Below are 26,653 nucleotides of genomic sequence, written 5' to 3' on the forward strand. Positions count from 1 at the left end.
CTGTAACACTTTCTCCCTCCTCTCTTTCCCACCTAAATTTATTTCTAAGCTTCCCCCTTCATAGTTTCAACTCTAGAGACTCAGTGTGAGAACACAAGTCACAGCAGGCACCAGTCCCTACAGATTTCCTCATGTATTACACCAGATAAAGCATTACTATCGTCATCAGTGAGTCCTCTCCTTCCTATCCCAGCACAGGAGTTCTGGGAAGGTCCCAGCCAAAGGCAACTGCAGCACAGAGCACACAAACAACTTTGTACTCTGCACATGAGAAAGGAATTGAGCTCCAGGCTCCTGGCGACACACGGACAAGTCTTGCATTCCACCTCCCTGCAGCCACAACACACATCCCAGGTAGGTCAGCAGCTCCCTTTCCACCTTCTAATCTGCTGAAGGTCAAATTCCAACACACAAATAAAACTTGCCCTGTGAGAAAGAAAACTGTTAGAAAATTCTCATGGTTTGAACACCCTCTTTACAGAGCTATGCAAGAACAACTTTCACACCATAACCTGAATCTTCATTAAATTCAATCCACATGTAGACATTAGTACAAAAAAAAAAAAAAAAAAAAAAAACAAACAGAAGAAACAAGACACCAGATAAAAAAGGCTTAAAATCCACTTTAATAATGCATTCCTGTAACATTCCTCAGAAAAACTCAAAACTTTTTAGTGGGACAATTACAGTTGTGTTCAAACAGTTTACACTAAATGAAAAATCTTGTAGTACTTCTACACAAAAGACAGGCAAGGTTAGGATTATACAAACATTTGTTTCAGTTAAATCTTCAGCATGAGATACAGTATCTTTATCCAACAGATTGTATTTTTACTACCAGTAAAATAAAGAGATACAACACGTTATCAAAAAATTCATCCAAACAAGAACCTCCCAGCCATTTAGGCTGTATGACTGTCAAACTACTTCAAAGAAACAAATGGTCCAGGTAAGAAGAGTAACTAACAAGTTAGGAGGGAAAAAAAAGAAACCAAGAAAACCTCCTTCAATTCACTACATGACGGATCATTTGGAGCTATATAAATTTACAAAATCATGGGAGCTGCAAAGTACCCAAATGCTGCCTTAGTTCTCCAGAGACTCCCCTGTGCTCTTAAGCAAGGTACACTACACTACGAAAATGCCAAGACATACTGAAATTTTATCTAATTTAGTCTCATGATTTCAGCTGCAAATAGGAAACCTGGAATGGTCAAGGCATTAGGGTCCTTGCAAGATTTTACTGTTACTGAACCACGGCAGCCTCCCAGAATTCATTTTTCACTTTCAAATTAGGAATGCACCACATGAAATTTTCCAAACCTTTACCAGTCAGACTGCACTCCCCTTGTCCTAGAGTAGCTTTACCAAAACAGGCCCTAATTAACTATCTTTAAAATGTCCCCCCTCCCCGCCCAGGTTGAACCCTGTGTGGCCTGCCAAGACTTCTTTGAGGCGTGTACAGGGGATAGCTTAATCCTGTTAGTATCTGCGACGCTTGTTAGGGCCAAAATCCCCCCCTGGATTTCCCCTGTTGAAGGCAGGCGGGTTCCCTCCCATCGCTCCAAGGCCTTCCATGGCTCCACCCTGGCCAAAGCGATCTGGAGGTGGTGGTGGAGTCTGGGAATGAGGACAAGTGCAGAAGATGCAGGAAGAAAAACAAGGAAGAACAAAAGGCAGTTAAAAGCAGTTTGAGTTGATTCAAATTCTACCAGGATTCAACAATTCCAGCTGACCTCACTGTAAACCTTCACCCCACCAAAAACATCCCCACAGTCCCAAACCTGCAGCATTGAACCATTGCAGAACAAAGCTCTTCTCCACACAACCTGTAGTAAGGCATACTGGGACTGTGTGCACCACCTCACAGACCAGGGCCCTGCTGCGGAGCAGGTGAGCCATCTGAACTCACCTTCCCTTTCCACTCCTGGCTTCATCTTCTCCCTTAATTCACATGTATAGTGAACATTCCCTTAACCTCAGCTGCTTTGCTGTCCCTACCACTTAGGTTCAAAAGCTTTCAGACAAATAAATCTGTTCTTTATTATTAAAAAAAAAAATCAATCTGTGTCATAGCAGTCACGACAGAGCAAGAAGTCTGAGTAGGAATGTTTCCAGGAAAACTGTTTATTAGACCAGTTAATAGAAACCACTGAAAGAAGATGAACTTTCAGGACAAACTTTACTGTGACTGCTGCTGCTTCTGCTGGTGACTGGAAGTGCTGACACTGTGGGAGGACCAATCCTCCATGTGACAGAGAGGAATGACAAATGCCACACAAGTCAGAGTCTATCGCAAAGCCCTGCAGTAAAGTTTAAAACTAAATCAAATACAAAAATTTTAAGAAGTCAAACAAATAAGTGTGAATGCCATTGATTCTTTGCTTTTGACCTCCTAAGCAAATTAGCTGAACTCATTCTTGCATATGAGAACAGGAGATAACCCTTTTCTGGTTATGAAACTGGTGATGAACAGAACACTCCTGAAAACTTGGCTTTATGCCTGCAAGAACCTACTTTTGCAAGAATAAAAAAACTCTCAATTTAACAAAGTGCTTCCCATTAGGTAATTTAAAAACAACCATATATTATTGCTAAGATCTTTCTAACAAGCATTTTATCACTAGCTCTCTTGGAAGGAAATTAAGCAGTTATTAGACCTGGCTCAATCTCCTGAAAATTATCAGCTAGTATCAAGGCAATATTAACTTCTAAAGATTTTAGGAGTGAAGCAACAGGTCCGGGTAGACAATGAAGCTTCAACTTCAGCAGCTAGTGCTTAATACTGGAAACAACATAATCTGCACTTTAAAGGTGTGCACAAAAAGCAGATAGAGATACACTACCATTCCCATGGCTCCATCAGGGATCATAGCTCCAGGACCAGCAGCAGGAGGTGCAGGAGCTGGGACATTGGTACTACCCATAGCTCCTCTATTGTTCATGCCAATGGTACCTGGAAAAGAAAACTGAGGAATAGTCCTGGCACACACACACAGTGACTGGGGTCTGCTCATCACCCCAGAGCCACAAAACATTCTTCCATGCAGGGACAGAGTACAGTTTATTAACCAGCTTTGCACTATCAGGTCAAGACGAACTGATCTTGCGTTACAGCATGTTGTGTTTCCTGTCACATGAATACTTCCTCTTACTAGCCTGAGAGATTAGTTTGAGTTTCTACTTAAGAAGCCAATAAAATGAGATCACTGAAAAAAAAAAAAGGTGTAGATTTTATAAGGAAATGAACATGCACAGGAACAAAGAATATTCTTACCTCCCATACCCATCTGTCCCATTCGCATGTCTGGTGGCTCCCTCTGGAAAGACAGACACTCATTTCGACTGATAATCAGGCTTTTAAAAATGTAATTATACAAATTTAAAGAGTTCTGAGGATTTATCACTGAACTATGTACAGAAAAGTTAATTCCCAGGGTAAATTTCAAAAAGGCAGACGGAATTGTCACGTGATAGCTGCTGAATGAATAGATCTTATTTTAAATATCTCATTATAAAAGGCTGTTTTTCAGAATTATAATAAAACATCCAGCAGCAAAGCTGCACAGACTTTAACAAAGACATCTTGATGGAAAGATGTGCTGAGCAGTAGTAACACATTAGATAGAATTAGTTTTGCTACTCCCTCAGCATAGCTAAGAAGCTTTTCCTGCTGAAAGGAATGCCAGCTCACATAAAGACACAATACTGGGTCACGCATTAAAATGCCATTTAGTGAGCTCAATTTCTCTTTTATTAACCAAGCATCAGAAACACCTATCACAGATTTCTCTCACTGCAAAACCAGGAGCACTTCAGTGAGGGCACTACTTATAGTGGTAAATGAAGACAACTTTCACTTCATCTGCAGTCTCAGGGCCATTATTTATCATATGAAGGCAGTATTATTTGTAGAAATCAGTATATCTGCTGCACAACAAGAATATTGCAACTTTTGGCTCAGCCATGCTCTTGGCCCTTTGGTTTGACACATATTTAGCTATTTTGCCTGGGGTCCAAGTTTCACTAGCAAGAATTGAACACTTACCCCAGCTGCAGCAATGCCATTACACCACCTGAACAGCCCTACAGCTGCCTCCACAATAGAAAGTGGCTGGGACCGGAAATAAATTGTAAGGCATTTCTCTATAGAACTAGAGACACTGTTATTAAAAGACAGGTTACACTAGGAAAAAAATACTTGACCAATTGACTTTTAAGTACAAGCATATACCACGCCTGCAGCAATGCCTCCAGTTAGGATCATTTTATCATGACTAAGACAGGCTGCAAGCTAGGGATATTGCCAGTTGTAATCAGAACATGGTTCTGCTGCAGTGCTTCAGGACAGTGAATGTGTTGCTGTTGGAATAGAATTAGTCAGCGTATATTTTTCTGAACAGCAAGACAGCTACAGAAGGTCCTACGTGAAGAGCAGTGGAACAGAACTGGGAGATTTACAGTTTCCAGAGAAAACTGTATTAAAATTGGAGGGAGTCAATAATTTAGGGTAGAATGCACTACTGATGTTCAGTCCTCCAACCAAGTTGAAAATTCACAGAATGCTGTGCTGTGGAAGGGAAAAATCTACTGTGAGTGGACACATGTAATGGAAATGTAGAAGCACTCATACCGCATCAGCAAAATTCCCTTTAAAGCCTTCCTGCTGGCGTCTCATCATCTCTTCTTGCTGCCTTCTCATTTCCTCCTCGCGGCGCCTGCGTTCTTCCTCTTGCCTAAAAGAGGGTCCAAGGATGCTCAGAACAACAAACACCAACCACCTGCATCACTGTCTTGCAGTGCTGCCTCATTGATCTTCATTGGAAACTTTACACTTCAAACTTTCAGTTTTGAGCTCATTTGGAAAAAAAAACCAAACCAACCACTTATGTGCATGCGTCTCATGAGGAGCAGCTGAAGGAGCTGGAGGTGCTCAGCCTGGAGAAAAGGAGGCCCAAGGGGGATATTACCACCCTCTACAACTGCCTGACAGGAGGGTGGAGCCAGGTGGGAATCAGTCTCTTCTCCCAGGTAAGAAGTGACAGGACAAGAGGAAACAGCCTCAAGTCACACCAGGGAAAATTTAGATTTGACATCAGGGAAAATTCCTTCACCAAAATGGTTACAAAACATTGGCACAGGCTGCCCAGAAAGTGGTGAAGTTTCCATCCCTTGAAGGATTTAAAGGATGTGTAGATGTGGTGCTTAGGGACATGGTGGGCTTGGCACTGTTAGATTTACAGCTGAACTCATGATCTTAGGAAGTATTTTCCACCCCTATATACACAGCAGTTCCCAAATGCATGTTGACTACATGCAATATCATGCATCAAGCCTGATGGCTCTCAAGCCCCTTCTATTATAAATAGTCTGGTAATGTTCCTGGAGCTTCTCAAAATGACCCCAAGACAAGGAAGTGGTACAATGGAGAGAGAAATCTCTGCAACAAAGTTACCCCACAAATGAAAACAGAAATGCTGGAATGCAATTTCCCAATCTGCAGCACTGAAGCCACTAAATTACAGCAGAGATTCTGATTATTCTATCTGCCTCATAAAGGACCTTAACTGAGACAACGAAATGTGAAGAAGCTCATGCTAATCAATGAGAGAAACTCCTAACTCGTCCGTCTTAAACCAAGTGTACATCCTTTCCAATGAAAAAAAACCCCGAAGTAACAGGCACACTTGACGTAGTAATTAAACTGTCACAATGAACAATTAGGTGCAGCGGAGAGGTGTTTTATTCTGCTCTGGAGTCACGGCATTTCACAACCTGCCCCCTTACCTGAGTTCCAGCTGTTTACGTTTTTGTACTTCTTGGTTATGCAATTCTTCCATTCTCCTCAGCTCCTCCTGGCGTCTCATTAAATCTATGTAAGACAACAGTAAAAAACACACTCAGACTCATCTCCCATGCCACCTCTTATGCTATAACATAGAAGAGAAAAAGGTAACAGAGCCTTTACCAATACAGTCACATCTCTCCACATTAGGTCTAACAAGATTCAGTGCCAGGTCCTGCCCTGGCTCACAACAACCCCCTGCAGCTCCAGGCTGGGGCAGAGGGGCTGGAAAGTGCCTGGTGGGAAAGGCCCTGGGGGTGCTGGCCAACACCAGCTCAACAGGAGCCAGGCGTGCCAGGTGGGCAAGAGGTCAATGGCACCTGGCCCGTCCCAGCCATGGTGTGGCCAGCAGGACCAGGACAGTGACTGTCCTCTGGCTGGGCACTGGTGAGGCCACTCCTCAAATCCTGTGTCCAGCTCTGCACCCCTCATGACAAGAAAGACACTGAGGGGCTGGAGCATGTCCAGAGAAGGGAACAGAGCTGGGGAAGGGTCTGAACACAAGTCTGATGAAGAACAGTGGAGGGAGCTGGGGGGCTCAGCCTGGAGAAAAGACGACTTGAGGAGACTTTATTGCTCTACAAGTACCTGAAAGCAGCTTAACAGTTGGACTTGCTGATCTTTTCCATCTAAATGATGCTCTGATTCCATTTATTTGCTGCTACCATGCTTGGTTACAAGAGAAGCAACCACAACACCTCTCCTTCAGTGATCTCTAGCCAGTCTGTGGAGCCACCCACTCCTAGACAGTACAAGGCTCTGCTCCCATCCTGTATTTATTTATCTGACTGATACCTTGTCGCATGAGCATCACTTGGTGCTCATGGCGAGCTGCTTCCATTTCCATTTCCAGCTTCTCTCGAGCTTCCTTGATGTTGCGATCTACTTGTTCCTGTTGCTGCTTCTCCATCTCTATCAAAGCCTTCCAACGCATGGCATATTCATATTCAAAGCTGCCAGGCTGTGCAAACCGAGGAGGCTGCTCACGCTCCCTGTCAAACAATGAAGAGCTAGTGAATGCAAAGAAGAAGGAGAAGCAAGAAGAAGGAGAGCAAGAAATAACCAAGAAAATTCCATTTGTGTGTCAAATGCAATAGCAGACCCCAGTTAACTGTGCCTGAGACACCAGTTTGCTCCTCAGGCATCATCTTATTCCTGCATGGAAGCTGTCCTCCTCCATAACAAGCAATAACACAGCTTTCATAAGACACCAAGACATTCTGGGTAAAGATATTCAGAAATACTCTTGAAAGCAAATTTCTACTGTGGGTCCAAGTGTTTCCTACAAAGGCTTTCTGTAATATGACTCAGGTAATCTCATGTCATTTGTGTTATCTCAAACTGACCTAATTTTTTATGCCAACAACTGAAATGGACTTATAGAAAATATCTGAAGGCTGCCAGTCTTATCCAGCAGTGTGGATTCAAAATCACTGTTTTCTTTCAGCCAATCATGGCAAGCGAAGAGTGAATGCAATTCTCCTTCCAAAGTCAGGTCACATTTATGAAAAAAAGGAGGACCTGATGAGCACTCCTAAGACTGAGACACTAGCCCACAGGCACTCTCCTCTCCTGCTGCATGCCAGGCACATACTTGTGATATTGCTGGTTTTTGATGACTAGTTTCTCTGGTAGACCCTCCTCATCATCATACTGATCCATGGGCTCCACAGTGACAGGGCGAGGGAATCTGTAAAGAAAAAGTGAGGTGCTTTCATGAAAATTCAAGAACAAACTTGCAGTTGTGGAAAGCAGAACTTGCATTGCTTTTAGCACTGCTCAAAGAAACTTAGAGCAGCTGGAGATATCAACAAAAGTGAAACCAGGAATCATTTTGAACTTTTTTTTCTAGACTAGGAGTGTAACTGTAAATCAGAATCCTTGTTTAAGCCAAACTAAAACTGTACTGGAAGAATAATATTTGTAGTTACTTGCTTCAAATTAACAGCTTAACTGGAATCCTGACATGCTCCAGTAGGATCTACTCAGCATGAAGTCTTGTCTCTAGAGTGGCACAAGTCCATCTGTGCCTTTTATGGCTGTCTAAAGCAAAGAGTCACTACAACCACTCCTCACTGGAGGCTGCAGGCTGTACCATCCATCCAGAGGCCACCATGTGCTACTGTTGCTTGGCAACAAGTGCTCTAGGAAGGTCCACTGGGCCCTTGTCTGAATTTCCACCCCCTAGGGAATCCACTGGTGCACTTCAAAACAGACACTGCAGATGTGTGCTTCCGTCTCCCTGGCTTCTGCATGCAGAAGAAAGTATTGACCTGGTCTCTGAATCAGCTCTCCACCACAGCACTGACACTCTTCATCCTCAGCACAACATTGCACCCCAGCTTCCCATGAGCTCCTCAGTCCCATGTGCCAGGGCAAGAAAAATGAAGAGAGATGATCCAGTTGTGCCAAGTGGCAATGGGTACCCCGGCTCCACCAGAAAAGCAGGATATGGAAGGCTAAAATCTATTTCCTCAGCTGAAGATCCATAATACAGCTTTTTTTTTTTATGTGATGTGTTTCATTATTAATAATTTTATTTTCTAACGTGAACAGATTTCAAACACTATCTACCTTTCCTGTCTTGAACTAGGACAAACCAGAACAAGTTTAATCAAAATCAAACCATAACTAGAAAAGAACAGCAGACTTGTTTGTGGTCTTCGATATCAGAACCTCATGTCCTGATACCTATAAAGAGACTGAATGTTAACCTTAGTTATGCATTGATAGTGATTAGTTTTGCATGATCACTTTTAAAACTGTTTTCATGGTTCTTTCAGATATAGACTTCTGAATCAGCAAAAGCTTCCTAACAGTAATCCTCCTGTAGAGCACTACTCACTATGCTGGTTATCCTCAAGCATCAGGGAGAAAAGCAGGTATTGAGAAAGAAATAAGCAAAACCTGCTTTTTGAAACTGAATGTACTTGTATACAGCTGTGCCACTGCAGATCCACAGGAGGTGAGAAGCACAAAACTTAAAAAAATTACTTTAAAATGAGCAATATAGCTCAATTTCAGGAAGTGTTCTAGTCACAAATTCTAGAAGCGTAATACAAAACAGAGTACTTTTTTTCCAAGAGATCAGAAATGGCTCCCTCTTAACAGAACAACAAACTGCTTTGTGGAATGCAATTGCAATTGGTCATTTGCTTGAGCAAGTTCACAGAATTATGAGAGAACATGCTTTTCTGCCTTATTACATTCAAGCACAGGAAAAACAGTTTATAATAGTGAAAACTCCAAACAATCCAATCTATCTGAACAGCCTCTCCAACAGATCCCATGCCCACAGCGGCATTCCACCCTGCGGAATCCCATCCCAAGACTCTCCATTTTAGTGACCCTGAGCGTACAATTAAAACACTTGCACTTAGTTTCAAAACAAGTTATACAGATGGTCTCTGAAATAGATCCTGTTCCTAAAGGCCGCTTTAATTGCCCTAAGGTTGTTTTATGGAGAAAAAGTTCGTTTGGGAGTTTTATGCACTTACCCCACTAGCAGCTTCCCAGAAGAAAGTTTTCAGACTTGAGCTTCAGCAAAGATTGTGTCTTGCTGGAACAAAGCTAAATAAAATTCTCCCCAGGCCAATTCCCTACCACCTCATGCCCCATCTGTCCCACTGTGGTGTTAAGAACCGGCATTCACCAGCCAATGCCCCCCAGCCTGCACATGCCAGCAGAGCACGGCTCCCCATCCGCACTTACGTAGTTAGCAGGAAAGACCCATCACTGCATCTATCCAGCGCTTTCCTAGCAGCAGGCTTCCCTGAGAACTCCACAATGCCTTTCCCAGAGGATCGTCCTCTGTCATCCACAATAACCACAGCCCTTTCCACCTGGCCAAACACTGAGAAGGCTTCCTCCAGGAGCTCATTGGACACAAACTGAGGCAGGTTCCTGACTGTCAGCGAGGCGCTGTGGCAGGCAAAGCGCACTCGGAGCTGCTTCCCACGCAGAGGCATGTTGTCCAGTTCCACCTTGGCAATCTCTGCCAGAGTGCGAGTTTCCTGCAGATAAAAAGAGCCGTCATTAAAGCTCCCAGTAAGGCACAAGGGATTAAACACAAGCTTATTTCTCTGTAAAAAGTACTTCTGAGAGAAATAAATTATTCTCCCATAGCTTGGCAAGAAGCGTGCCAAGGAGCACAGCTATTCCTTTTCATGAATGACTGAACAGCCAGCGTTTGGGGGTGGGGAGGGCGAGAAATATATAACAAATTCCTAAGTTTAGTCCAGCAGCTAGTATGAACTAAACAATGAAATTTTCACTATGACACATCATTCTATTAAGAATACAAAGCACCTTAAAAAAAAAAAAAAAAAAAAAAAAAAAAAAAAAACAAAACCCAAAAAAAACCTAAGATTTATCTATTAACCAAGTCTGATAAAGAAATGCTGACAGTGTAACAATCTGTGAAAGACCACCTATGCCACTTTCCACTCATTTAAGTAACTACCAAGCAGCTGCACTGCATGGAAGTGGCTCAGACATGGGTGTGGGAACCTCATCCACTCACCTCAGGGCTTTCACAAAGGGGGTGCATGAGCCACAGAAATCTGAGAACACTCTGTCGTGATAGCTACTTCTCTTCCAGACACACTTCAACATGATCATCTAGACATCCCCTACCCCAAGAGCATTAATCACGCCAGAAATGCTGCATGACAAACTATGCCCATAGGAATTCCATATTCCAGAAACAGAGAAGTTCACTTTGTCTATAATAGCATTGCATTCATGTGGGTTTTTTCTGCTTTCTACCAGTTGATTTCAGAATAAATTTATCAGATCTCTCATAACTGTTGCCACAAGCTGCCTAAATTCACATTTCTTTTCATAACAAACTCTAGACAAACCACTTGGAAGCTAGTCCCATATTCCAGGTTATTAAGATCATCAGCAGGTGTTATCAGCAAGACATCAGAACATCTACTACTTTCAATTAGCAATAGTGCTCCGTTGTGAGCCATCACCACAAAAACTCCCCAAAGGTGCAAAGGTATCACTCACCAGCCTGATAAAACCAAAGCCTTTGTCCTTGTGTATGAAGACTTCCCCTGCCTTGCCATACTTCTCAAACAACTTTCTCATCTCTTCCTCTGTAATATCTGGGGGCAGATTTCCCACAAAGAGGCGGCTTCTTTGGGTGAAGGTCTTTTCACCGGGTTTCCGGAAATTCTTCAGGTCAATAGTCAGGCCTTCATCTGAGGGGAATAAGGTACACAGCTGCTCTACAGTTGGGGGGATAAATTTTATTAGGTTTCATCACAGTGACCACACAGACACAGGATAATACAGGTAACACACTTGTTCATTTTGGTCTTAAACCTCTCCAGCAACAAGGGGGTTTTATTTCAGAATGGCCCCATAGCTTTTTTTGAAGAAAACTGAACCTCAGTGCTCATTAACACCAGTGAATGACAGTCTAGAACTGGAGAAAACAACACACTGCAGCTTGAAATAACACCAGATATTTCACTCAAACTTGAAGATCTGGTCAAGGTAACTGGACCACAAAAAATTATCTGCAGTCACAACACAGGATTTTGCTATTACAACACGAATAATTACAGAAAAGCCACAGTTTAGCCAGAAAACAGATTTTTACTCAAAAACACACTGAAACAACTCCAGATATCTAGAAAAATATGAAAATAAGAGGAAATTTTGTTCAGACAGATAACGTTTCAGACAGCTGTCATTCTAAGATATGGATTCCAGAGTATGGGTTTCCAATACGAAGAGAAGGCTGAAATGGTGAAAATAATGGGGAAAAATACCAATTCAAAATTTAAAGAAAACCTGCCATATAGGTGAGACCTCAGAAAAATTACAAGATTAAGTACAAGAAAAAAAATCCCTACTCAGTAAATTACACTAGAAGGTGTTTTTAAGGTGGGAAAAGACCTCTGAGATCAAGTCTAAGGTTAAAATACTTTCTGAGCTATACAACGGAAATAAACACAAACGGTAACATTCTCAAATCCCCACAAGCATATACAATCTTTAACCCTTAATTGAGCAAGAGTCCAACAACATCCTTAATGCTCTGTTATGTGCCAGACACAGTAGTGAATTTAGCATCACTTTATCATCCTATTGATAAAGTGTCTCATTTCCCTAAACACACATGGAACTTAATCACACAGGACTACAGGGCACAGGGAGCAACTCCTTTGCTTTGCAGAGGACACAAGTCATGGTCACATATATGAAATAAAATTGTGAACAAAAATGGTTTGATTCCAGTTACAAAACAGGGCGCTAAATGGGAAAGACTGTCCATGCAAAAACAATGCATGAAAGACACTGCAAGGACAACCCTTTGATAGAAGTAAGCACACTCCATGGCTCACACTAAATAACCAGACACAGTGTGCCCAGAGAAGAGCAGTGAGAGTGAATTATCTACCTCACACAGCAGAGGTGCAGGAGTGAAACGTTTTGCCTTGTTCACAGCATAACCATGAGTATTTGGGCATCAGCTGCAAGGGATGTGGATACAACACCAGGGACTTGGAACAGAGTTACACTCAAGGGTACGCAGAGTACCAATGTTCTGCCTCAGGAGATCCATGCAAAGTAGTAAGACACAGTCACTCACTACAAGCTGATTCCTGTGGAAATTGTTCAGTACAGCTGTACTGTTACTGTTTTCAACCTGACTAGAACCGGCTGTTCTGCCACTCTTACCTGTTATTGTCTGGGAACTGATAAAGCGCCTGTTCAACTCGACCACTTAACAAAAACATGCCGGATTTTTAACAGCCTAGTCAGTATCTTTGACACAAAAAACCCCACTCAAAAGAATCATGCAGAGTGCACAGGTGACTTCTAAAAAATTTAAAAAAAAAATCCACATCTAATAAAACTAAAGCATTGTTTCCTCCCCAAAAAATGCTAACAGAGATGTCTCGCCACTTCTCAACTATCAGGTTAGATCAGTCCAAGCCCCTGAAGCCGTTAACGTGTTCTGTCCCAGCTCACAATAGCCCACTCTGGAATGCCACTTCACACTGACCAGGAAAACCCAGAAACCCGCTGCAGCAGAACGGCCTTCAGCAATGTCAACTGGCATTAAATACTAAGTAAAGCTGGGCATCTCCTGGTTCCTTGTTATAAAAAAATTCAGTCTTAAGAGGTGCCTGCAGATTGCTGCAACACAATTTTCACTACAACATAATCTTCACAGATTCTTACTTCTGTATAATCTAGTAATTGCTCTAGCAATCAAGTTTCTTAAGTTTATAGTTTCCTAAGAAAACCTGTATTGAGAAGCCATCTGTTATGCCCAGGTAAAAAAACAGGAACCAGAAAATGTAAGACAGACCTTGTGGTATTACAACGCTTACAGACATACTATCAAGAACTCATTAACTTCCAAACCGTAAGTAATCTTTTCCAGAGATTTTGAGACAAAGACAGAACCTCTATATCGATTGTCTTTGTTTTGGGAACGCAAGAAACTTACGAACACAAAAAACTTATGAACAAACGCCACAGGAGTTGCATGTACCTTCGAGCGGACTGAGCAAAACCAAAAGAAAACCCACAAATACAACCCAGGTGCAATTAAAACCGTAGTTTCCAACAACGGGAAAAAAACTGATTTAGCAGGAGATGCTGCAGCCTGCTTGGGAATCTAATGATTTATTGTTCTAACTTGGAAAACCAGGTTCTTTTGTTCCTGCGGAAACCTGTTGCACCCCCGAGGGCCGCAGCTAACCCGAGGTTTCCCGCTGCACCGAAGCGGTCGCTCAGCGCCTACCCAGAGCGCGGCCGGGCGGGCCCCCGCGGCGGGCCCGGGACTCACTCTGGCTGTTGGCCTGCTGCCCGTTCGCGGGGATGGACGGCGGCGGGTGCTGCTGGTGCTGCTTGCGCGGAGCGTGGTTCTGCTTCTCCATGTTGAACCCCTTGTTGCCCTGCATCTCCCCCACCTAAAAACAACACACGCACGGTCGGGAAGCGGGCTGGAGCTCGGTCCCGGGTGGCTCCAGCCGGCCCCGCGTGCAGGGGCGGGGCGGGCCGCGCAGGCCGCGCCGAGCCCCGGCGGCGACGGAGCGGGGCCGAGCTGCGACCCTACCGCCCCCGTGACCTCACCTAGCGACAACACCGGACAGGGACACGGATACCGGCCCCGGACACCGGGACGGACACGGGCACCGGGACCGCGGCGGCCCTGAGAGGAGAGCGCGCGGCCGGAACTGGCGCAGCCTAACACAGCAACCCTCTCCCTGAGCTCCTATTGGCTACCTGGCGCCCGCCGCCGCGCCGCTAACTGGCCAAGCTCGCCGTCACTCACAGCGGCCGCCGTAGTGGGGCGGGACCAGCTGGCTGCTCGCGGACCCCATTGGTCAGCGGAGGAGCAGCGCGCGCTGCCAATCACGGCGGCGGGCACCAAGCTTGGGTGAGAGGCGAACGGGGGACAAAGGGAGCGCCGCGAGCCGCCCCGCGCGCGGCGCGCAGGCTCAGTGCGGGCGCGCGGAGGCCGCGCGCTTTTAAAGGGCCAGCGGCGGCGCCGAGCGCACGCCGCCCTACCGCGCCCCCCTGCGCGCGCCCAGATGGCACCGGGGCGGTTCCGGGGTTGGCTCCTCCACCTCGGCCAGTGAGCATCGGAGCCCGGGCAGCGCCGGGGGGCCGGCGTGTGCCGATCCGGTCTACTCTAGATGTTCTCCATGCCCGTGCCCGCTCCTTGCGCGTCCAGCCGCGGGCTCCCCGTCGTTATCCGGACCCCGTTCCCGTCGCTGCCCGGCTGCGGGGAGGAACGCGGCTGCTGCCCCTGGGAACGCACTGGGCGCTCTAGGAGCGCGGTCGTATCGTGCCTCGGGCGGGTTTCGTTTCACCGCCTTGCAATAAACCCTCCCGCTTCCCGCAGCCTCACCGGTGCAGGTGCCGGGCGCCCGCGGCCGGCCCGCTCCCCGGGCTTGGGAGCCCCGGGCAGCTCGCGGCCCTTGCGGAGTGCCCGCTTTCCAGCGGCTCCGCCGCCCGCTCCCTGCTGTGCCCCCAGGTTCCAGCCCGCGCTCAGCCCCGGCACCTCCGAGTGCCCGCAGGCTGGGAAACCGCAGGTTCCCGGGGCCGGGAGCGATGGGAGAGCCCCCGATGGAGCGGGGCGGCCAAGGGCTGGATGCTCCGCCGCTGAGATGGAGGGGGCCCGGGTTCCGCCGGCAGGGGAGCCCCCGGGGAGGGGGGGGCAAGCCTGGTGGGGCGGAGCAGCGCGGGGGGCACGGATGGAGGCGGGAAGGGGGTGTCGCGGGCGGCGAGGCCAGGTGGGCGCTGTCATGGCTGGGGAAGGGCGCCCCGCGCTCTGCGCGGTGGAGCGGGAGCGCAGCCCGTGCACGGGAGGGGGATCCGGAGGGAAGGCGGTGCCGGGAATGGGGGGCGCCGGCCCAGGCGGTCCCTCCCGGGGGCGGTGCTGCGTCCCGGGCCCCCGCGGAAGCCCCGCCTGGCCGCGCTGTCACTCACCGCCCCGGGGAGACGCTCCAGCTTTGGGGAGGCGGTGGCGGCGCCCGGGCTCGGCCGGGTGGGTGTCCTCCGCGTGCAGGTAGAGGCCGTGGCGGTGCGGCCGGACCGGACCCCCCGGGATGGCAGCGGGGCTGGGGCCGGGAGAGGTGGTAGCGAGAGGGTTAACGGGTGGGGGGGGCGGGGAGCGGGGTGGCGAGCCCATTCCGTGGGATCCGCTCCGCGCTTTGCGGGTGGCCGCGTGGGCACCGGCGGGAACCGGGGCACCCCGTTCCGGCCCGCGCCCCCCGCCGTGCTCCCCCCTCGCACCCCGCCGTGCCCCGCCAGATCGCGGCCGTCGCCTGCACCCGGCTCCGTGCTGCCCGCCCGCCTGGACCCGCTCCGCCAGGTGGATCCGCCCCAGGTTTTCCAGCCGCCCGTCGCGATCCGGGCTGTCGCGCCGATCCCGCGCTCGGGGCTCCGTTCCGCGTTTCCGCGGCAGCCTCTCGTTAGCGAGTCTCGCGAGCCCAGTCCCCACCGCGGCCTATGAGAGCGCGTCCCTCGTTCCGCCCAGCCAATAGGGCGCTGCCACCGCCCCCCCGTCGGGTTGCAGCGCGTTGAGGGCTCCGAGCGGCGCCTCCATTTAAAGGGGCCGCAACGCGAATCCGGGTTCTGGGTAGAGCGGGCGGTGCAGCACCGGGAGAGCCAGGTACGAGCGGTGGCGGCCGCGGGCGTGCCCCGGCGGTGTCCTGGGAAGTACGGATGGGGCCGTGGGCCGGTCTTGGGGCCCCGCGAGGAGGGGGCGGGGCGGGCGCTGGCGGCGCGGTACCGTGGGGGCGGTGGATGAGCCCCCCGGGGGGAGGGGGACACACGCCTTGCGGAGAGGGCGTGGCCGACGCCCCGCGAGGGGGCGTGGCCGGTGCCGCTCGCCCTCTGCCCGTGGCGGCCGCTTGGGGGCGCGCTGCGGGGGTCCCGGGGCGGAGGGGAGGAGCCCCGTGCGACCCTCGCCCCTTATGGGGGATCTGGGCTTCCCTCGGGATGGCTGGGGAGCCCCAGCCTGGCCCCCGCCCCGGTTCAGCTCCAGCCCAATGAGGACTCCAATGCGACTTGCTCTGCAGTGCGGGGGAGGCGGTGGTCTCCGCACCTCTCCTGGTATGGCTGGAGAACGCACTTGCCTGGCCGCCATCCTCGCCTCGGTTCCATGGAGACCCCCGTGGGCCCTCGCTCTGGAGGAGGGTTGTCTCTGGAGTCACCCGGAATGGATGGGGAGCCCGCATGTGAGCCCCATCCCCGACCCGTTGCACAGCGCACCCCGTGCCCCCTGCATTGGGGGTTGGGGGGGTGTCGTACGGAAGTTTGGGGCCTGGGACCCTGCTGTGGCTGGGGAACACACCAACCTGACCCTCATTCCCGCCCCACTTCCATGGAGACCCAGTGGGATCCTTGTCCCTGGCCCCCTCGGGGGATGGGGAGCCCCAGCCTGGCCCCCTGGTGTGGTCTGGCACAGGGAGGCGCGGGGGGCAGCCCTCACGGGGCTGTGGCTGGCTGCGCCCCGGCCCTGTCACCGCCCGGGCACGGGCTGGGCCCAGGGCTTGTGCCTCCTGGGAGGCCCTGAGGTGCTCGGCCCAGGGGCCTGTCCTTGCTGAGGGGCTGTGCTGAGCAGTGGCAGCAAACAGCCCGGGCAGCCTCTGCCCCAGCGCTCTGCCCTGGCACCCGCCCGGGCTCGGCTCTCCCTGTGTCCCCAGGGGCTCAGCCTTTATGGTGTTGTCACCCACCCACAAGAGCAAAGCCTGTGGGTTCAGCAGCTGCTGCTCTGTGGATTGGACAGCCTTTCTGACAGCCTTTCCCCTGTGTGGGGGTGTCTGGAGCCTCCTCAAGGCCTGGTGGGGGTGTGTATCCCTGGACACCATGTGCTGCTCCCAAGGATCTGGCCCCATGAGAGGAAGGTGCAGCCCCACGGGGCTGAAGCTGCCTTGGGCTGCTGTAGGAGGCTCCAATCTGCTGAAGCCTCCCCATGTGAGCAGTGTAGCTGTGGCCAACAAGATGCCCTGGGGAGTATCATCAGGTACCTCCTGTGTGGTTCGTAGAGGTGGAGGCAGGCCTGGGGTGGCAGAGAGCTGGCTGTGGTGTATGCCCAGGTGATGGCAGGGGGTAGGATTTTCAACTGAGTTCTGAGGGATGGTTCCTGGAGTCTCTTTTGATGAGGATGAGAGCTGCTTCATTTGTGCTCTCCTCTGCTCCTGCTGTGCTTCCAGGTTTGGCTTTTGTTCTAGGCTGCAACTTCTTTCTTTTTCATTGCAGCTGCAATCCCCAAGAAAACTTTTAATCTACATTTTCTCACTTAACCCTGTCTGGCCTGGGATTAAAGCTGGTGATAAGAGCATAGCCCTGTTGTTATTGTGAGCCCAGCCTTATGAAAGGAATATCCACAGTCTACAGAGCTGCAATGACAAACCTGAGCCTCACAGCTCCATAGTGCATATTTGCACAACCTCTTTTTCTCTCTGCACCTGCTCACATCCCTCTTACTGTGAGTGCCCTTGCTTTGGAGGATGACAGTGAGTAACACCAGATTCTTCCACATCTCTGGCAGCCAGAGCAAGGGCCCAGGCTTAGCCCATGGCCTCACTTTGGGGGCAAAGCCCCTTGTATGATATCTTTGTGGATGTCTTGTGGTCAGGGATGTACTACTCTGATGGACACAGATGTACTGGCAGAAGCTTTGGTGCAGAAGGGTTATGGTCAAAGCCATCCAATGGAAGTATGAAATAGGCTACAGCTGTGGCAATGCATTTGTTAATTTTGCAAAGGCAGTGCTAAGGATTTGACTGGATTTGTGTTTTACTCTCAGTAGTGTTTTATTAATTTCTTCCTCTGCTGATGGTACACGTCAGGAAATGGCAGTGTTTGAGACCATCCTCACCAGTCCTGCTGGCCATGGGCTCTGGTGCTGTCTCCTGGCCACTTGCTGTGAGCCTGCTCTGCTGGTCCAGCCCTGGGCAGCACAGGGGGTGAAGAATTGGTCTCTAGATGAGGTGAGATACTGCTCTGCTCAACACAGCCTTAGCAGGGCCAGACTGAAGAGCTGTGTGTGAGGTGAGGTCTCCCAGCACCGAGATCCCTTTCCAGCACCTCGGTGGCTGGCAACTTGCAGAAGGATCTGGGACTGTCAGTGAGGCAGAGGAGACAGCTCACACTGTGTTTCCAGTATTTTGGCTCTGCAAGGCCTCTTAAGGAAAATTACATGTTTTGCCTTTAAAGATACATCCTCTCAGAGACTCTGCCCTTCTCTTTTTCTCTTCCCTGTGCAGTAAGGTTTATTCACAGAACCACAGGCAGATTTGGGTTGTAAAGGACCTCTATAAGTGTCTGGTCCAATGGACCTCTTGCTCACAGCAAAAGTGGCTTGAGGCCTTGTTCAGGGCTTTGTCCAGTTGGGTTTTGAGGACCTCTTAGGCAGTCTGTGGCCCGTTCCCAGGCAGGAGCACTCCTCTGGGCCTGCAGTCCATGCAGCTGTCCTCTCCAGCTGTCTGTAGCTGTTTGTGGGATATGCCAGAACACTCTGTCAGGTGTTCTGATGCCTTCCTGCAGCATTTGGACAACAGGTAGACAAACCTGATGACCATCTGTTTTTTTACCATTTCCAGGTCTTCTTTTTTTTTTTTAATCATTGTCTTGATGTCATTAAGGCAATTTGGACACAGTCTGCTCAAACATGCTGTACATCCAAGCCTTTTTTGTTGTGCTTCTGATAGTGTTTCCAAAGCTTTTTTACCACTCACCCCTTTCCCCTGCATTTAACACTATTTTGGCTGTACAAACACCTGGAGAATTTTCTCGTGGACTTGATCGCTGAGTGGAGTTGGTTCTTGAAGCTGAATTGCTCTCCAGATGGCATTGCTGCTAAGGATGTTCTTAGACTTGTTACTCTTTTCTCTGTTGCAAAGCCTTGCCACTTAATGCTTTGGGAGATCCTGGTCTTACAAGATGTGAGAGGTTCCAAGCCATTTCAAACTGCTTCCAGGATGGCAATCTGGATAGATGAGGATTTTACTGCTATGATTAGCAGCAGATAATGCTGAGATTGAGGAATGTTGTCAGTTATATTTGAAGTGTTGCAGGGAGTCTCCTGATAAACCTAATTCCAGGCAATTCTGAAATTTGTCCTTCTTGCACTTTCTTGAAACTGAGGTGAAGTTTCTGGAATGCAAGCTCAAAATCCAGTTTGGTCGTTCCTGCCTTTGAGGAATTTACAGGAGACTCATGGCTGTGTTTTGCAGCAGCAGCTGCTCGGTGCTGGGGGATTTAGGCTTTCTGGGTTCAGGGTGGCTGTAATACTACATTTGAGGCCTGTAGCCCTGAGCTGAGGCTCCTGCTAAAGGAAAACCTAGTGGTGATCTCCTTTCCTGGCTTTGGGACTATCAAAAAACAATTTCTGGAGTTTCAGTGCTGCTGGTGAAATTCTGGAAAGGCCTTTTTTTTCCCCTGTGTACCAGTTACCGTTGTATAGACAGCCCCAGTCACACATAAAGACTGGCCTCAAGGGGATGTGGTAAAAGCTGCTGCAGTTTGCACTGATTGAGAACCAGTAATACATTTGGAGGTGAGACAGTGTTCACCAAACCCCACCTGCAAAGCACAAAGACTTGACCAGTGGCATCTGCAGGAGCTGTAGCTGACTTGTAGTGAGTCACTGCATGTAAAACCTCCAAATTTCAGAAGGCTTACAGATCCCATGCTCACTTGTTTAATCATGTGTTTATGAGCTTGTCCAGCTTTGATTTCCAGCTTTTTTTGTCCATGTCTGCATCCCTCTATATCTCTAAGTTGTCTGCTGTAGATCTCCTTACATTGTGATTTTTTTTGAGATGGGTCACGTCTCCCCATTTCTTTTCAGGGAACAAAATAGCTTTAGTAGTGGAGGGTGTTTTCTAAACCATGGCTGATTCATGAAGCAATGGGATTCTTGTGTTACTGTGTCAGATTTTTTTTTTAAATTATTATTTGAAGCATCTCAACTCTTCCAATAATTGGAAGATCTACAATAACTGTTATCAATTGTAGATGGTAGCCAAGAATTATTATCTAACATGGCATTGTGTGCAAGTAGCACTGTACTGAATGTCACCAAGTGGGCTTTGTGCTCTTTGAGTTCGCAGCTCAGAGAGCTGCTTCTCCAAAAATACTAGTAAGTAACAAAATCCTTTCTGCTCCTTTCTGGAGAATTTTGACTAGACTACAACACGGTCCACAGTAATGTGCTTAGCTTACTGATGATTTGTAAATTCATTTGTGTTGAAGTGAGTTAGCCAATACATAATAAAGGTTTGCAGTGCTTGAATTTAGAATGCTATCAGCTGTCCTGATAAACTCAGATAAGTCACAGCAGAGAAGTTGGCTTCTGCTGTACTCACCACTCAAAGTATAATGTTGCTGATGAAGATATGTTGACTGAAACCATGCTGGTAGGACACCACAAGACTTTCTTAATGTTTTATTGATTGAACTCTGTGTATTGATACCATTTTTGTTGAGAAATACTAGGTGGAGTGTTACTGTCTGTTCAAAAATTTGGCACAAAAAAATAGAAGCTTCTGCCCAAGCTCTGTTTAGGTCTTACAGACCTTGTAGATGGGAAGTGGATGAAATGTTGATTTAAGCATCTTTTGTAGCTTGTAGTTAATTATTTTCATATTTCAAATTATCTCTAATAGTGAAGAAGATAATCCTTCAGCCTTCAAAAGAATTGGAATTCTGAATACATGTCCGTGAACAGAAGTCCAGGACAGATACCCAAGCAGTTGCTGTTCCTTCACTAGAGGAGAGCAGTAGCTGCATGGCTGTGGGATTTTTTTTTTTTTTTTTTTTTTGGTGGGCTGTAAAGACTTCTGAGATGCTCTCTTCATCAGGAGGGAGTAATAACAGCATTTTTTTCTCGCTATCTATTTTTAATTAAACGTTTGATGGTAGATCCTCATTTCTGTAGGTAGGCCGCAAATTCCCCTGCTAATGGTTACCTGAGCTACAGCAGCACTGATGTCTTTAATAAGCTGGAAAAAGTCCCAGACAGTCACTTGGATGTGCTTAAGTGTCCTGGCAGAGATGTTGCACTTTGAGCTTCCAGATACGAGAGAAGATCCAGTTGCCCCTCTTTGGCAGAAGGAGCTGGCAGGTCTGGTAGTCACAGGTACTGGTACAGGTACATCAGTGTTGTGTTCTGTGCCAGTCCTGCTCACTTGCGGAGGACCTTCAGCTGCCCCATCACTTCCTTGGAAATGCTTATTTGCTACCTGAGAAGCATTCTGCTGCAGACTGTTGTGCAAGAGACTTTGCTCCTTCAACTTGTTTTTCCCAAGAATGTATCTCTTACTGAATACTCCCGGGAGTACTTACTCCTAAGTAAGGAGCTCCCAAATTGTGCAGTTATATATACTGCTAAGTGCAGGATTTTAGCACACTGCCTCCTCTTGGTTTGGCCAAGTCATATTGCACTGTACTCTTGTTGCTGTCAGTTATGTGACTGGAAAAGATGAAGATTTTGAACAGCCCAGTGATCTAAGCTGTGCATTAGCTGGTCCTGGAATAAGAGAGGTGATGACTTGTGGTGGATCATTTCAGCACCTGCCAGAAACAATAAGCTATTCTGTTTCTGTTGTGGAAAGTGAGAAAAGACTTTACCAGAGATAAAGTGCATGGTCTGTTTGCAGCTTAACTCACTGTGAAGCTCAACAGAAGGCCCAGACAAATCTGACTGGCTGGAGCAGACAGAGCTTCTTACCTTGCTGCAGAAGAGCAGCTCTAATTTCTTCAAGTTGAGTTTGATTTCAGAACAACCCACAGAACTGGAAAATACCATTCTTTCCTATTTTGAGAGCCACCTTCCTCATCCTTATCAGCTGGTAGTTGAAAGCCGCTATAAAGAATTCATTGTCAGGGACGTTCTGTGCTTTCCCACTCACACTGTTCGTCAGCATCACCTAGAGTCCAGCCTCAACTCTTAACTCCATCAGCTTTTCTAGTTTCTTTTAAATATATCAAGAGTTGGCATTCATCTGCCCTGTATCACCTTGGAGCTCTGCTGCAGCAGGTTGAAAATAAACAAAAGGGAAATACTTCTAAAAACTAAATGTTAAGCTGCAGGACTTAAAATCATTGGAATTTTAGGAAGTTCAAAGTATAAATTGGTTCAAAGTAGGATTAGGCAGATTCACAGAGGATTTGCCCAGTACAGACTCTTAACAGGGACATTGTCAGTGCAGCTCAAGCCAAGTGGATCTTCAGCAGCTGAGTCCTTGAGTGGGGGATGTGCTGAAGAGGAACATCCTTTTAGTTGTGTTTCTTATACTCTCTCCCCAGGTATCCATTCTTGGTGTGAAAAGGAGCAGGAGTATGTGGTCCTTTCATTGAACTGACTGCAGCAGTCCTTAGCTTTGCAGTCCTAAGAAGAAGTTTTGATTCCTTCTCCAGAGCACGTGAGCTGTTCTGCTGGGAGGATTCAGACAGAGTGATGAGAGGGGACAGGACCTCGAGCACAGGGGGCTATGCTTCCAAATAGAGCATGTGAGTGAGTGCTCTTACTGCAGCCTTGCCTCTGCAGAAAGTTCTGTTCCAGCCACATCCTGATAGTTTGGAGTTGCCTTAATCTGCAGAATACTTCTGGTCTCAGACTTTTCTGTCAGTCAAGGACGTTGCCATTAAGTCAGAGTTTTGTCTTGTATTGTGTCACCCAAAGTTTGAAAGCAGTGTTAAAGTGTACACTGTTAAACCAGATGCCTTTGATCCACTTGTAACATGGGTTACAGGATAAGTTTGTAGATTATTGCTTGCGTTATGCTCTGGAAGGGAATGCCCAAGTGGATTTCTTACTCTCCAAATGTTTCCAGGGTCTGTTTCTACCAAGCAAAGACTAGGCCAGCTGAAAGTGGGAATTATGTTAGGAGTGCCACCTTAGTGGTTCATTGCAAACTTGTGCAAAGTGTGATTCTGAGGGGTATGTTAGCTCTGTTAAGTATGCCTATAAATAAATTTTCCTTCATCTGGATGCCTTGAGGTTATTTATTATTGTAGGGTCAGCTGTCTGTCTGTGAAACTGGGTGGGGAATATCTTTGAGCAGGAGACATTGCTCATATTCTGAGCAGCAGAAAAAAAACATGCATCATCTTGGAAGGGTTCTCATCTACTTCAGATCCTTAGGATCTTTCTTTCAGATGTCTTTGTTTCTATTTCACTTTATTCTTGTTTATGTCAGCCAATCTAAAACATGTATTAGATCCTGCATTGCTCTGCAATTGGCTTATTCTAAAAGTTTTGTCTCATCTTCTAACTAAAAGTGAACAGAAACACCAAAGTCTTTGGGGGTGAAACTTGCTGAGCATTTATAAAGATTATATATGCTTTAGTTGCTGTTTGGGATTGTGGGAACAGTGCTTTATCTGCCACCAGGAAACACAAAACATTACTGTGTATTTAGATAAAATAAGGAGGCAGTGGCTTTGAAATCCAGTTGTTGGGTATGATTTCCTTAAATTCCTGCTTCTGTAAATTTCAGAATTTGGGTACATTCTCTGTCCAAGTATGTTCTGTTTAGTTCTGAGCAAATAATTTGTGAGTGAAAATTTGCTTGTCTTTTTGGAGGGAAGGATATGAAAATAGAGTTGAACAGCCATCATCAGTGAAATTATATCAGGCTTCCTCTTTCATTGATATAGATGAGTTATGCCTGCAGTAAGCCCAAATAATCAAAAATACCATGTCTTCTCATTCAGGGCTTAAAACAGTGCTAAATTTAGATTTGGAATTACTCTGATCGTGAGGGATAGGTTGTTGCCACATCATTTGAGTCTAGTGCCTTTTTGTAGTGTCTACTTAGAGCCTGTTTGGGGACACAGTGTTACTTCAAGTCTTAACACTGCCTTCCCACTGGCAGACTCCAGCTTCTCCCTTTCCCTCTTCAAGTTGGTCAACCATTGTCTCCTTGTGGGGGTATAATTCAGTTTTAGACTGTATTACTTGCCTCATGTCAAATTCTTGACCTTTCTGTCTTATGATAATGTCAACCGTGAGGAAGCTGGGCTGTAACTTTCCCTCTGAGGTTGGCAGTCTGCATCACACCTTCCTGTTCAAGTCACTGTTTAAGCCCTGCAAAGTCACACTGGTCTTTTTTCCTGACTCTGCATTGCTTGCTTATGTCTATCTTGCTATTTGTTCTTCTTATGACTGCTTTTAACATCAGAGCTTTACCACCTTTAGAACTAGTCCTAGTTGAACTTAAGGTTTTCCAGTTGTTCCATGTCTGAATATTAGCCTAGGTAGTTTTGGGGCTATACAGTAGCTGTAGTTATACTGTAACATTGTTTATATCTGTCCTCTGACAAGATTAATGCATGCTAAGATTAGTACATCTTGTTAATACTCACACTTCAGGGCTTAAAAGGAGTTATTTCTACCTCTATGTTTGAGAGAAAGAAGGTATTTTAAAAATTAAAAATATGTTAGCTCCATAAGAACAGATCAGGAGGAAGGACAGACCAGATTATTTGGATAGAGAAGAAGGCAGGGCTGGGGATATTACCACAGAACATCAGTCTGGAGCCTCCTGAATTGGTGCTCGAGCCATTGCTGATACCCCAGTGTGTCATTTAGCATAAGCAAGTTTGTTTGCTGTGGTGAGGTGTGTGAGGACTGTAGAGTTCCCAAAGGCCCCAAAGGATGCTGCTGCTGCATCCTGCTGATGACCTTTGTACCCTCACGAGTAGAGGTGATTTACCTACTGGTATCTGGTATCCTGGTTATGCCCTGGCAGCATTCTTGGGCCTTGTTTTACTCCAGCAATGTTCAGAAGAATGGACAGTTCATGTTCTATGTTAGACTGCTTTTCATTAACTTGCAAGTCTCTCTCTTATTTCCAGTTTCCATCTTCTCTAAATGGATTCAAGTGAATTTTCAGGATCTTTGGACCCTCTGTCCTTGCCTGACAACCCGCTCATTGGTGATCTCCCTGCTGACATGGAGTTTGGTGAAGATCTCCTGGGCTCCCAAACAGCTTCTACCCAGGAAGTTTCAGTTCTTCAGCCCCCTGGCTGGGATCAATCCAAGCAGATGACTGCAGATGAGGACTTGGACCTTGTAGTGAAAGCAGACAGCGTGTCTGAACTAAATAAATCAAATGACTGTGTTCTAGATAAACCTGATGTCTTGGGTATGCTGGAGAGACCTGGTGTCTTAGATGATTTGGGTAAAACTTCTGAGTTGGTGGATAAACCAGAGGGTCTGGATGGGCTGTGTAAGGCACAACCTTCCCAGGACGTGGAGGGCAGACCAGCAGACTCATCTGCCCTGTCTAGAGAAGCTGTTGGTCCAGAAACAGGGAAAGAAGAGAAGAATGCACCAAAAAATTGTTCTGGGGATGTAAGAGAAGATGGTGCTGCTGCTATTCCTGCACTGTCTGTTGACAATGCCCCTGAATCACCCAAACAACCTGTCCCTGACTCCAGGGACCTCAGCAGTGCCCCAGACACAGAAGAAACTACAGCACAGTCCTCAGGTCCCACAGTGCCCCCACCCCAACTCAGTCTTAAACAAACAAAGAAGATGAAGTTGAAGGCACCAAGGAAAAGCTCACCTGTGCAGAGGGAAGGGCTGGCAGGGGAGGCAGAGATGCAACTGAGCACAGACAACAGAACTGCAGCTTTGCCCCCTGAGCCTGTGGAGAAAAACCGGGCAGAGGAAGGGGATGATAATGGGAAGAACTCACTTAAACAAAACAGTGTACTCAAAGCACAGGAAGCCTTACCACCAACAGGTAAGTTGTTGGCTCAGCAGAACCTGGCTTCCTTTCTTTCACTCAGGAGGTCATCCAGCTGCACATTGCTGAAGCTGGAGTCTGCTCTGCATTCCAGCTCATCCCCTGCTATGGAAATAGCTGACTCTTTTGATGGTCTAGATTTGGTCAAAGCCTCTTATGTAAAGGGAATAATGTTCTGGTTTGCACAAGCTCTTGCTCTAGCTTTCATAGCTTGAACTGAATTTTGGTTTTTTTGGTGCTTGTGGAAGCAAGGAGCTTCCCCAGTAAAGCTGTGGCTGCACATCAGCTTAGCTCATGCCCTCCATTGCTGGAGACTGCTGGAACTTAGGGTCACCAGCAGGTGTTTTCAGCAGGCAAAGTTCCTCTGCCCAGGCTGGTCATCCCCAGGAGATGCTCAGTCTTGATGTTCAGAAGCAGTTGGAGGTAACTCCCCACCCAGCCTGCCTCCCCCATGCAGGGAGGTCTCCCCCTTACAGGGCTCCTCCCGGTCTGTGTGTTTGGATCTGCAGCTACAAATGGTGGGTTTAGGAGCCTTCCACCACCAGAACTGTACTTGATA

At 47.5% G+C, this 26,653-nt stretch overlaps 2 protein-coding genes across 16 annotated transcripts in view; one reads left to right on the forward strand and one right to left on the reverse strand.

Moving 5' to 3' along the window:
* Nucleotides 1-605: 605 nt before the first annotated feature.
* Nucleotides 606-15,597, reverse strand: NONO (non-POU domain containing octamer binding). Of its 8 annotated transcripts, none has more exons than XM_085570633.1 (11): nucleotides 15,314-15,597; nucleotides 13,665-13,788; nucleotides 10,862-11,055; nucleotides 9,557-9,858; nucleotides 7,440-7,535; nucleotides 6,641-6,837; nucleotides 5,788-5,872; nucleotides 4,634-4,736; nucleotides 3,278-3,320; nucleotides 2,847-2,956; nucleotides 606-1,620 (listed from the first exon to the last, which is right to left on the reverse strand). In XM_085570633.1, the coding sequence occupies exons 2-11, from the start codon at nucleotides 13,777-13,779 to the stop codon at nucleotides 1,483-1,485; spliced, it is 1,383 nt and encodes a 460-aa protein (XP_085426759.1). In that variant the 5' UTR covers nucleotides 13,780-13,788; nucleotides 15,314-15,597; the 3' UTR covers nucleotides 606-1,482. The 8 variants fall into 8 exon arrangements, with proteins under 8 accessions (XP_085426759.1, XP_085426758.1, XP_085426757.1 ...); XM_085570632.1 differs by having other exon boundaries at nucleotides 10,862-11,082; nucleotides 15,314-15,462; XM_085570631.1 differs by having other exon boundaries at nucleotides 13,620-13,788; nucleotides 15,314-15,462.
* Nucleotides 15,266-26,653, forward strand: part of ZMYM3 (zinc finger MYM-type containing 3) — a 33,233-nt gene continuing 21,845 nt past the window's right edge. For 2 of the 8 annotated variants that reach the window (XM_077786605.2, XM_085570629.1), the window contains exons 1-2: nucleotides 15,877-15,998; nucleotides 25,199-26,091. In XM_077786605.2, the coding sequence (XP_077642731.2) occupies nucleotides 25,215-26,091 (877 nt within the window). In that variant the 5' untranslated portion in view covers nucleotides 15,877-15,998; nucleotides 25,199-25,214. Of the gene's footprint in view, nucleotides 15,393-15,615; nucleotides 16,046-16,322; nucleotides 16,442-16,544; nucleotides 16,567-25,198; nucleotides 26,092-26,653 lie in introns of those variants that run through there. The other 6 variants (XM_085570623.1, XM_085570624.1, XM_085570625.1 and 3 more) reach the window with 6 other exon arrangements.

Source organism: Lonchura striata, chromosome 4A (assembly GCF_050655825.1).
Source record: "Lonchura striata isolate lonStrDom1 chromosome 4A, ASM5065582v1, whole genome shotgun sequence".
In the NCBI taxonomy this organism is placed as follows: Eukaryota; Metazoa; Chordata; class Aves; order Passeriformes; family Estrildidae; genus Lonchura; species Lonchura striata.